At 37.8% G+C, this 13115-nt stretch overlaps 1 protein-coding gene across 1 annotated transcript in view; it reads left to right on the top strand.

Annotated features, from left to right (window-relative positions):
- Positions 1–6478, top strand: part of LOC106871417 (CD109 antigen) — a 74905-nt gene extending 68427 nt beyond the window's left edge. The window contains exons 33-37 of the mRNA XM_052970604.1: positions 1–61; positions 2067–2179; positions 3779–3926; positions 5649–5754; positions 6359–6478. Of these exons, the coding sequence (XP_052826564.1) occupies positions 1–61; positions 2067–2179; positions 3779–3926; positions 5649–5754; positions 6359–6414 (484 nt within the window). The 3' untranslated portion in view covers positions 6415–6478. The remainder of the gene's footprint in view (positions 62–2066; positions 2180–3778; positions 3927–5648; positions 5755–6358) is intronic.
- The last annotated feature ends 6637 nt before the right edge of the window (positions 6479–13115 follow it).

Raw genomic sequence — 13115 nt, forward strand, 5'->3', positions numbered from 1 at the left:
GCCACCAGATACCACATCTATAACGTTTAAAGGAGAGGGAAAAGGTTTTGTTCTTGTGCAAGTATGTTTAAGTCCATTAACCTCTTAACATATTCATTTTTTGTTTAAAATTTCCATGCAAAAATTATAATTTCCTTTTATTATTTATTTTGAATCTGTATATAAGGAAGTATAAGTACACAAAGTATTTTGAATCAGTTATGATTTATTATGAAGTTAGAAATGATAGTTACTGATACTTCATGATAGTTACTGATAGTTAATGATAGAAAACAGAAATAACATCATGAACGAAGTATTTCGAGTTGGAAATAAGTGACAGATACCTCAGAGTACACTGAACGTATATTTTCGTTCAAATATAGGTTTACTAAAGATCTCTGAACGAAAACATACAGCATAATATGTTTAGAGATTGAATAATAAACATTGATTATTTGCTTTACCCTGCAGAAAGTTTATGATTTATATCGATGGGAAAGGAGATTCTAAGCTTGCCTTGAATGCATTATTGACATTAGTAAAGTGTATGTAAAATTCATATATAGAAATTTAAATTGTGTTGAACATTTAAGATTTCTAATTCTATAATCATTGCTTAACCGTACAATTTAATTATTTAGGGGATTAACGAAAATGTGAAGTGTAACGTTCGTATATATTATCAAGTGCAGAAGCAGCTTATCTAACCTTTAAGCATTTAAGCAGGTTATATGAGACCAAAATATTCTGCGTGTTTTATGTTCAAAATGGCCCACATGCTGCCTCTCACAGCTACCATACATTGTCATTCTAAAAACAAGCAATCTTATCAAAGCTACTTGCTAATAAATGATTGGCTGTGTGGTAAGTAGCTTGCTTACCAACCACATGGTCCCGGGTTCAGTCCCACTACGTGGCATTTTGGGCAAGTGTCTTCTACTATATCCTCGGTCGACCAAAGCCTTGTGAGTGGATTTGGTAGACGGAAACTGAAAGAAGCCCGTCGTATATGTATGTGTGTGTATATGTTTGTATGTCTCTGCTTGTCCCCCCCCCCCCAACATCGCTTGACAACCGATGCTGATGTGTTTACGTCCCCGTAACTTAGCAGTGACCGATAGAATAAGTATTAGGCTTACAAAGAATAAGTCCTGGGGTCGATTTGTTCGACTAAAGGTGGTGCTCCAGCATGGCCGCAGTCAAATGACTGATACAAGTAAAAGAGTAAAAGAGTAAAGAGTAATTCAAAACAATGTGATTAAATAAGCATTTGAAAGAGTAATCTGAACGCTAAAATGTTAAAGTAAAATTAGCTGGAGACTGAAATTGCGTGTGCTCATAACAATATGAACTTAACTTTATTCTCTAGTACTAGAAAATATAGACACTGACTTTTTAAACTGAATATATCAGAGCAAGGCGCGTGCACACAAACACACACTTTGTAAACAGTAAGAGAGACTAGAAATATAAGTTAGAATGTTTATTTGCTGCAGTTGTTTAACTCTATGCCATATGATCGAAGGCGTCTTACACCTGACCTTGCCTCTTGTTAACATAGTGCATCTAGGACTATATTATCCAGTGTATACTTCTCTTCTATTGAACATAGATTTGGCTACTGTTTCTGGCAGTTCTAGCGATACATAGGAACACCTTTGTTGGTCAGTTTAGAGTTCAATTAAAATATAGTGACATTTACTTTAGCAAATCCTTTTTTCATTACGATCGACATTGCATTAAGATTCAGTAGAGAGCGTAAAAATAGGAAACTAAACATCATTTGGTATTTTGCTTGGTATTCAACCACGAGCCCTCGCTTAATATTACTTTCTAACATAAGGCAGCATATATTATAAAGATACACGATATAGTCGATTGAATCTGACTCTGTACATACTTGGTACTTAACATAACCGATGAATGACAAGTTAAGCCTTGAAAATTCAAAATCATTTCAGACAACTAAATAGCATGAAGTATTTAGTCTAACACGAATTGTGTTTCTGCATTTCCACCACCTTTACAGAGCCTTTTTATTCAGTTGAATATAGCAGAAACATCAATTATGATTTTTATTACAGACTTCATGGCAGTATAATGTTCTGAAAGAGGAAGAATCGAAATCTAATATTGTATCTACAGTTGAAGCTAATTGTACAAGTAGCCAGAAATTCAGTTTACAAATATGCAGCACGTATGTGATATTTTTTAAATTTAAACTTTAATTATAAATCTGTGAACAAACTGTTTCTCAGGGACAGCATTTTTTCTTAAATATCTTTCCTTTTGATAATATACGAGGGGTGTCTGAAAAGTCTTGAGCCTCAAAACAACAAAACATAGTACAAGACTTCTGATGATTTATTTTTCAACATAGTCCCCCTCGATGGCTGAACAGTTTCTCCAGCGGTGCTGAAGCGCATTATCCCTGCGTAGAAGAACTCCTTTTGTTTGGGACTCCAAGAAACTTCCTACAGCGTCTATGACGTCATTGTCACTGGCAAAATGGCGACCAGCCAGTTTTTTTTCATTTTTGGAAATAGATGAAAGTCAGAGGGGGCTAAGTCTGGCGAATAAGGCGGATGAGGAACAAGTTCGTATCCATAATCACGAATTGTTGCCATAGCAACCACTGAGGTGTGGGCTGGAGCATTGTCGTAATGAAAAAAGACTCCTCTGGTGAGCATTCCCGGCCTTTTTTCTTTGATTGCTTCTCGGAGGCGCTTCAGTAGCTGAGAATAATACAGCCCTGTCACGGTGTGACCCTTTTCAAAGTAATCGATCAGCAAGACACCTTGAGAATCCCCAAAAACTGACGCCATGACTTTGCCAGCTAAAGGAATGACCCTGGCCTTCTTTGGGGTAGGAGAAGATGTGTGCGTCCACTGCTTTGATTGTTCTTTGGTTTCAGGCTGGTAGTGATGGACCCAACTTTCGTCCATAGTAATGAAACAAGCAAGAAAATTCTCTTCATCAGCTTTAAACAGAACCAGATTGCTCGTGGACAAAGTGCACCTGGTGCGTTTCTGTTAAGAAGTCAAAAGGCGAGGGACCCACCATGCAGAAACCTTTGAGAACCCAAGTTCTTTTGTCACAATGTTGTCTGCACTTTCAGTTGAGATGCCCAGTCTCTCGGCGATCTGACGACATGATATTCGGCGATCTTGCATTATCATACCAAGAGCAAGGTCAAGGTTGTCCTTGGTGGCTGCAGTTGGAGGTCTCCCTGGTCTTGGATCATCTTCCACAATCTCCCTGCCACGCTTGAATTCATTTACCCAGCGTTTGACTGTTGCATATGAAGAAGCATTGTCTGTTAAGGTTCTCACCATATCTTCATGGATTTCTGATGGAGTCATGCCTTTCAAATGAAGGTACATTTTGATAGCACGATACTCAGTTTTCTCCATTTTCCTTGTAAATTCGAAGCTTGTTTATTCAGAAATCTGCAACAAAAAAAATTAAAATATCGGAATCATGAAAATGAGCAAGAATACTCCGAAAAGACTGTACTTACCAGAAAAAATTGTTTCAACTATATAGCAGGCTCAAAACTTTTCAGACACCTCTCGTATAAATGCCTAAATTAAACATGTATTTATAACGTATCTATAACGGTTTTTTATTAATTAGATAACATTATCATCACTACATTTATAATCTTTTCTGGAAATTAACATTTGAAATAAAAAAAAATATCTTCGGTAAACAAGTTTAAATAATATTGTTCCATCATTACTCACCATAAAGAATAACCTTAGATTCATTATCTTTCATTTCTCTCTATTTCTAGTTGGTTGGCGAATGAAACATCAGGAATGGGCTTGATCGAAATTCAGTTGCCCACGGGTTATGTTATTGATACTGGAAAATATCTGCTTTTAACATTTGTGAAACGCATTGAATTAGATGACTCGAAAGTTAATATCTATCTTGAAGAAGTAAGTGTTATTTGTATTCGTGATCAAAGGGCCTGGTCCCATACTGTAAAAAGGCGTGCTGCTTATTTAATTGGTTTGCAGAGTTAAGTTCATAGTTAAGGCGCGAAGTGTCGGATACCATTGATATTGTTTTGTCATGTCTTTTCTGTATGTCTAAACGTACCAATATAGTAGATAAGTTTACCGTCCCCCAGAGAGAAAGATAGAAGTGACTTCGTTTTCTTCTTTAACTATTAATACTGCTCATTCTATGGATGGCTTGACAAGCACAATCGACCTCGGCAAAATTTAAAATGCAAGACTTTGGATCAAAATTGCATAAATGTACTGTTTTCTTGATATTTTCGTGCATTGCTTTACGTTTTGTATAACAACAACCAGTTGAAAATATTTAGTACTACAGAACTGGATGCAGATACAACTGTTACGGCAAAACAATCATCCACCTTTTATATATGGATGACCTAAAACTGTACGCTACAAATGATAAACAGCTGGAAACATTACTACAGGCCGGATATAGTTATCAGAGATCAGCAAGAAAGAAAATGCTTTCTAATCAATGTATCAATACCAACAGATGAAAACGTTTCTCTAAAAGAAATGGAGAAACTTTCAAAATGCAAAGACCTGGAAATAGAGGTAACTCGACTGTGGAATCTAAAGACAGAAACAATTCCTATCATAATAGGCGCATTAGGTAAAAAATATTCAGACAAATACATAACAAAAACAGCAGGACTAACAAGTATATATAACATGCAGAAAATAGGACTACTAGGCACCGCACACATCCTACGCAAAATACTTTCAATACCGTAACAATAAGAGCATCACAACAAACCACAGCACATGCCCAAGACACACAGAGCTGCGCTCGATAGTGCAGTAAAAGCACGTGATAAAAATAAGAATACTGAATAATAATAATAATAATAATAATAATAATAATAAATGCCCGGATGCAGTACCAGGCAGTGGCTCTCATGGCTTCTGATCTTAATTGATTGGAAGTGTTATTATGTACATTGTTTTGTCTTGATATAAAAGATGGGCTACAACAAATATTCTGCTTAATACCACAGATTTGCTTGTCAGTTGTTTGACCTTAACCAGTTGAGCATGTCCCTTGGTGGCTGATGTTATGTGCATCTCTGATCATGAGCAGAAATAGTGGGGGAGCATCATAGCCATGTGTTGAGAGGAATTCTTTGGGGTTTGAATAATTCACCTTTGGAAACATGGGTGTTTTGCTCAACATCCTTAAACTAACCTTATTCAGGGACCTTTTGAGTGGGATGGGCTACTCGACCTGAAGAAAATTCTAACTGGGCCCCACCTGCAAGGTCATGCGCTGTTTATCTTTGATCAAATTTACTGTCTATGTGGGTCAATGAACCGTTGATAGTCTTTTGTGTCGTAATTTGTTTACATAAGCATGACCAGTGATGAAATCGGGATACATAGAGATATTTTGATAAGTAATACAAGATATATTAAACATGTAGGCATGTAAAAATAAAATCAAAAGCTGACCGTTACAAAAAACAAATTTATTTGGTCCCTAGATGAAAGCAATAGGTATAATCTTTAGTAATTATCACTTTTAATACTTCTAACATCTCTTTCTAAAAGCTGAATTCAGTCTGGAGAAATATCATCGAAAGACAAACTTTCTTAACCTGTAATACTTCAATATATTTTTCTTTTTATGTTGTATAGGTGCCTCGAGAGAAATACTGTTTCAAGGTGGAAGCTGAAAAGTGGTTTGAAGTTGAAAATCGCAAAGTAGCTCAAGCTGTCACAACAAGTCTTTTCTATGATCCAAGTAAATACGCCTTTTTTTAAAAAACAAATATAGTCAATAATATAGTCAATAATATTGTGGATGATATTTGAGAATGTGTGTCATTAATCATGAAAGTGAAGTGAAATAAGTTATAGCCGAGAATGGAATAGAATTTTTTCAATTATTTTATGGCGTCTGAATTTATCACAATTCATGTCATTGACTTTCTTTGATTCGTCAGAAAATCAGTTCCTGATCTGAAAGGGTAGTCAAACGATTGTCTTTCTCGAACATTTTCTGCATATTTTAACGACACAGGGTGCAAGAAAAGTGAAGATCATTTGGGGAGAATTAAGAATAATATTACGAGAGAGTCGTACTAACAGAATACATGGTATAACTTAACTTGTTTCCACAGTTATATAAATCCCATAAATCCATCTGAAGCATAAACATCTACCTCGACTAATCAAGCAATCAATAAATCAGTCAACCACAAAATAACATTTGACTAGCACCTTCAGATAATCATCATCTTTTTCTTTTTAAATTCTACTTTTTATCTCTTCTCTTCTTTCCATCTTTGTTTCCTTCACTTCCTTTTCTATTCACAATCAACTTTTTTAATATCTTCTCTTTACAGGTGAAAGTACAGTGAAAACATATGAAATTGATTGCTCTGCCCAGAGTTCTGATTAGAATTCTTCCTTCAAATCAAATTGTATATTAAATAAAAAGTACCAATAAATTTTACATAATTTTATTCCTGTTGTATTTTGTTGTCGTGAGTGTGTGTGTGTGTGTGTGTGTGTGTGTGTGTGTGTGTGTGTGTGTGTGTGTGTGTGTGTTTTTGGTTTGATAGCCTGAATACCTCTCTAAAGGTTTTGGTATCTCAGAAACCTTTACATAAGATCGTTCAACGTGTTGCCTGTCGTATCATCAACTCCTTTTAAGTAGTGCAAAGCTATTATCTCTCAGTATAAGAGAGAGCTGCGCAAAGCAAGAGCCACGTCATTTCCGCCCAGCCGAACAGACTATATATGTCTGACATGCTGCAGAGCCTTGGTTATCTGCATTATACTATCTATCATCTCTGAGAATGAAAGCATATAACTCCATCAACAGCACAAGCCAATGAGACAGCCGCTTGTTAGAGACTTGATCTTCAGGACAAATCAACCACATTACCCTTAACTCAGATCATACCATCTTTAAAAAGGACATACTGGATAATATAGTCTTAGACGCACAATGCCTGGATAAATGATGGAATGACCGCTGAACTGGGATGTTTTTTGTCACTGGTGTATTCGGTCAGGACCAAACAATTACTACAACAGCATTTACGTAAAAAACGTTAACAAAACACAACCAACTCCACCAAAACCTGAACACGATCACAAAACACCATCATTGAAGGAAAATCCAACACCTACAACACATGATACATTATTTAATACAATATTACCAGTAACACAAAAGCGACAGTCTACGTCATTCACATGGGATTGCCTGCTACCGCTGCTGCTGCTGCTATTGTTTGATCCTTAAGTCGGCCCTGATTGAACAAAGACATTGTTTTATGCTAAAGTTTAATTCCAACATTGATCATCCCGTATATTTAGGGACATCTAAAACCATTAATTATATATACCCAGGTCTATTCACCATTTTTCTAGGAAGATACACATTAGGCATTCCATTCAAGATACACATTAGGCATTCCATTCATTTCCCAGCTCAAAGGGGCGAGCTGCGTTCTATGCTCGGATCAAGGCATTGAACGCAACCCCCAATATCAGCAGCGGGCCTTTACAGCATACGCTGGTTTACCCCCGCCGCATCATTCTGGTTCTGTACCCCTTTGAGCAACATCAAAACTCACTCAACCGTCCACAAACACTCTCCAGGCTTTCCTATCATTTATAAACTCTCTTGCTTCTCCCATTCCTCTAACCATCAAAGCTTTCCTCACCCCATCCATATCCATCCATCCATCCATCCACACAAACCGAGGTCTACCTCTGGTTCTGCTGCCTACATCAGCCTTCATCACCCTCCTTACCATCCGCTCCTCATCCTTCCTCTCCATGTGGCCAAACCACCTCAACATTCGTCTATCCAATTTGGTTGTTAGTTTTTCTCTCATTCCTGCTCGTCTTCGCACCTCCTCATTCCTCATCCTGTCCATCCGCATAACCACTTTTCCCCCCACACTATCCACACACTCTATCAATTCCCTCCGGAACTCCTCTACTTCTTCCTCACTCCTTTCACTCTCTGGACCACATGTACTAAAAAACACCCACATCTCTTCTCCCCCATCACACCTTAACCCACCTTAATCTTTAAGACACTTCTCTCCACTCCACCATACTCTTTTTCACACGCTCACTCACCAGCAATTCCACTCCCTCCCCCTCCTACTCCTGACACTCGTCCAGTCACATTCCCAAGCTGATACTCTCCCTTACCTTTCATCTTAGTCTCACTCAATGCCAGCACTCCATCCTTCTCCTCATCATCACACTCCCTATCTCTCTCTTCTTTACCTCGCTTGTACTACACCCACGCACATTCCATGACCCTAGTACTAGGGTGAGATTTGGTGTTAACCTTCTCCTACGCCCTTGTCTTTTTCTTGCCGTCTTTTTTAGGGAATACGGCCACTGCATTCTACCGACCCCTCCCCCAGTCACAGTGGGGTTTGTTAGTTAACCCATAGCTGGGACCCTTACAGGTGCTACCACTCCGGGCCAGAGTAGACCTGGGAACAATAGTAGCTAAGAGAGGGTTCCACACTTCTCCAATCCTGAAACCAGGGCCCCAGGGGTTCCATCACTGGATGTAGTTTATAGTCATACCCAGGATATTATGTTTAAAGACAGTAGGGTATGATTTAAGAAACTTTAGTTGCTATTTCTAAGAGCTTGAGCAACCACGAAGAGCGACACTGGATGGCTTGTAGATCATCAGTAGATTAGCTGGGTTTGAGCCACAGTTCTGCTAACAAGGCTCCACTCAGTGGAAATTTATATTGTGCACTCTGGCACGTAGTCATTTAATGAATGAGGTGTTGTATGGCCGTCCTGGAATGTTGCCTATTGGACATTGTTCTTGTATATCTGGTATTGTTGTTGAGTTCCAAGTTAACGTCAATTAAACAAGCCTACAGAATCATAATCTGCCATTGTAGAGCTATTTCTTTTGGTTTGTCAAAAGAAATTCAAACATAACCATCCGTCTTTTGTAATTTTTAAAACGTTAGGTGTAATGTTAAGGTGATTTAGCAGCTATTTCTAGCATCTATGTGTCTATCGATTTTAGAGTTGGCCAAAACAGCGGTGTGCAAGGTGGTCTCGGTCGGAGAGTCGTGCTTTTGTTCCTCTGTGCTAGTCATTGGTGTTCTGCAACCCGGCATGATGTTTAGGGCTAATGTGTTGATTTCTTCAACCCAATGAAATGAAATCGACTCATTAGGGTTTGAATTCAGAACGTAATGAAAGTACTCAGCTTCTACGAAATCTTTTTCAAGGAATTCGTTGATGACTTTGTGGTTTTTCTTGTAATTTTAGATATAAAATATGGACTTTTAGCATTGACACAAGCACACACATTTTGAGGAATAGCTATAGCTGATTGTATTGATTCCAGTACATGGATCGCAGATGGGGAAAAGCAGAGTTAACCGTAACTCGATACTATAAAGTGTTTTATCTAACGTTCTAACGAGCCTGTCAAGCGATCAATCATAGGTGCTTCATATAAAAACTGAATTCTATACAAAGTGTAACGTCAAGGAAACAATTGATTTGCTATACATTACCAGCGAACCTATGTTAGCTTGAATGGTGGAATTTGAACTCAAAAAGACGAAAATATAATCTATTTAGTCTAGTATTCGGTTCATCCTTTAATAAACTAAAAATATTGGCGCAGGTGTGGCTGTGTGTAAGAAGTTTGCTTCCCAGGGACATGGTTCTGGGTTCAGTCTCACTGCGTGGTACCTTGGGCAAGTGTCTTCTGCTATAATCTCGGACCGACTAAAGCCTTGGGAGTGGATTTGGTAGACGGAAACTGAAAGAAGCCTGTTATGTGTGTGTGTGTGTGTGTGTGTGTGTGTGTGTGTGTGTGTGTCCTACCACTGCTTGACAACAGGTCAACAGGTGTTGGTGTGTTTCTGTCGCCGTAGCTTAGGGGTTCAGCCAAACACCCATAGAATAAGTGCTGGGCCTTAAAAAATAAGTTCTGGGGTCGATTTTTTCGATTAAAACCCTTCAAGTCAGTGCTCCAGCATGGTCGCAGTCAAATGATTGAAACAAGTAAAAGGAGAAAGATAAAATATGTTGTGTACTTATTAAGTATTCCGCTGGCTTAACTCACTAATGATGAAGTCTTAAGATAATCCGGTCATTCTAAGCTTATTCTGCAGAAGTTACACAATGTCATATAATACCTTAGTTATCGATTTCTACTTAAACCAACGAATATCTGAGCAAATGAATAATCCAAATTTAAGTTTAAAGAATAATTTCTGTCTTTATCCACTTACATTAGACCTTTATTTATTTATTTATTGGTTTGTTTGTTTGTTTGTTTGCTTGATAGTTTGTTTGAAGAAATCAGTATAATTTCTTAACGATTATTAAAATAGCATAAAGGGAAACTACTTGACACCCAAGATTTGAATTACTTCCCTTGCATTTATTTACTTTGGTATTATAGGTTTCCAACGGATCATTTATAGCTTTACTGTTTTTCTGATGTCTAGAGTGGGAAAAGATTCTCTGTACAGCTCGGGAGTAAAAGGTCTTGATTTATTATTAAAGTTAACTTTGCTTCGACATAAGATAAGCAAACAATTAGCATTCATTGCGATGGACTCCCACTGAGATGGGTTGAAGTTCAACGAGTCAACAATTCGCAGTAATTAACCTGCATTGACATGTTATTAAGGAAAATACAGTTTGTCTGTTTTTCTTGAGCAGGGGTCTCCAAAGTGGTCGATATCGACCCCTGAGGGTCTATCTATTTATTTTCTTGTACATGTCTGGGGGTTGATGAGGGGATCAAGGTGGTCTAAAACAGTGGTTCTCAAACATTTTCGGGCTGCCTCCCCCTTGACACCCAGACTACATTCCTAGCGCCCCACCACAACTAACCATCACAAACATAGACCTCTTTCTGAAGCAAATTCAAAGCAACTGTATTTTACAAGGCTCTGTGGTAAGTAGCTTGCTTACCAACCACATGGTTCTGGGTTCATTCCCACTGCGTGGCACCTTGGGCAAGTGTCTTCTACTATAGCCTCGGGCCGACCAAAGCCTTGTGAGTGGATTTGGTAGACGGAAACTGAAAGAAGCCTGTCGTATATATGTATATATATATATATATATATATGTATGTATGTATGTATGTACGTATGTAATTATGTGTGTGTGTATGTCTGTGTTTGTCCCCCCCCCAATATCGCTTGACAACCGATGGTGGTGTGTTTGCGTCCCCGTAACTTAGCGGTTCGGCAAAAGAGATCGATAGAATAAGTACTAGGCTTACAAAGAATAAGTCCTGGCGTCGATTTGCTCGACTAAAGGCGGTGCTCCAGCATGGCCGCAGTCAAATGACTGAAACAAGTAAAAGGGTAAAAGAGTAATGAAACAATTATTTTGTTGTTTTTACATGAATCGCCACCCCATTATCGCCCCAATTGTTACATGAATCGCTACCCTAATATTTCTTTCTTTATTGCCCACAAGGGGATAAACATAGAAAGCACAAACAAGGACAGACAAAGGGATTAAGTCGATTACATCGACCCCCAGTGCGTAACTGGTATTTATTTAATCGACCCCGAAAGGATGAAAGGCAAAGTTGACCTCGGCGGAATTTGAACTCAGAACGTAACGCAGACGAAATACCGCTAGGCATTTCGCCCGACGTGCTAACGATTCTGCCAGCTTGCCGCCCTAACATTGTCCCCTTGAAACTTTCCACCGCCCCCAGGGAGGCAATAACGCACACTTAGGGAACCACTGGTCTAAAACGTTCTAGAAGCAAGGAGCAGCAATAAATACGTTTCTGGTTGCACAAACAATTATTTTAATAATTTTTTGTGTACATTTAATATAAAACCTTGCCACCGAGCAGGTAACGAGTCATAATATACTATAAAACTGTAATCAACTAGAGAAAACAACACATACATACATACATACATATGTATATACGCTAAAAGTTGGCCTTGAAAATCTCTCATCGAAAGATGTATATATATTGTGTGTGTGTGTGTGTGTGTGTGTGTGTGTGTGTGCAACGCATGCACTGCATGTATTACTATTTTTCCAGGATAAATAGTTTTGTGTAATATAAAATTAATTATCGATAATTTTCATTATCTTCGTTGTGCACGTAATGTGTTTTTTTTCTTTTGCTTTGTTTTGTTTTTGTATTTCCCATTCTTTCATTTCTTAGTATGAATTGTAAATAACCGACATTTAATTCTAAATAACCGACACGTGTATGTTTGATGAGTGAGAAAAGAAGGCAGAGCAGTGAATTAATTGTTTTCCTGTTCTTTTTTTGGAGCGGTCAAGAAAGAGAAAGGCTGAGCAAAGCAGTCATTGTAAAGAAGAGTGTTCTACTCTTCTCTTCGTAAAGGGAGCGTCAAAGACAGGGGTCGGCGAACCGGGGTAAATTAGCCTAAATGGAGTAAAAATGAAATTCTTGTGGGTAATGAGGACTCATTAGACATAAGTAAAATTAAGTAAAAAGAAACGTGTTCCTTGTTACAACAGAATTTTTCTTCTGACATGACGAGGCAGTCAAAAAGTTGCTGCCTTTTGCAAAAACCTACTTGTGCAACATAAAAACAAAACAGAGTAATCGAGTGGACCCCCAAAGACTGGATCCAAATTGCTCTCGTATGAAAATGCCCCAATTTTGATGTAATTATAACAAAAATGAAACAACATCATTTCTCCAAAACCTGAAGTGAAAAAGTTTCTAGAAAAATCCTTTTGTTTCATAATGAAGATATTAATTCATTTTATTGCATTTGTTTTATACCTTTTATATTTATAATTGTATTCTCCATATAAACAGATTCAATAAACCTTTTGAATTCAAAGAATCTATGATTTTCTTCCTTTCAAATCAAGGGGGTAACGTCGGCACAAATAAATATATTATGGGGTAATTGATTAAAAAAGTTCCACAACCCCTGGTCAAAGAGATAGATGAAACAAACGACTGGAGAGCTAATGAGAGAGAAAGGTAGAGCGGAGCAGATTTTTCACTGCTTGCCAGCCGATCAGCAGTCAACATATGTTTAGTCAAATTTACAAGTTAGTTTTATTGCTGATTTCGTAAGATTATTCGGTACTGACGAGTATATATTATAT

Source organism: Octopus bimaculoides, chromosome 1 (assembly GCF_001194135.2).
Source record: "Octopus bimaculoides isolate UCB-OBI-ISO-001 chromosome 1, ASM119413v2, whole genome shotgun sequence".
NCBI classification, from domain to species: domain Eukaryota; kingdom Metazoa; phylum Mollusca; class Cephalopoda; order Octopoda; family Octopodidae; genus Octopus; species Octopus bimaculoides.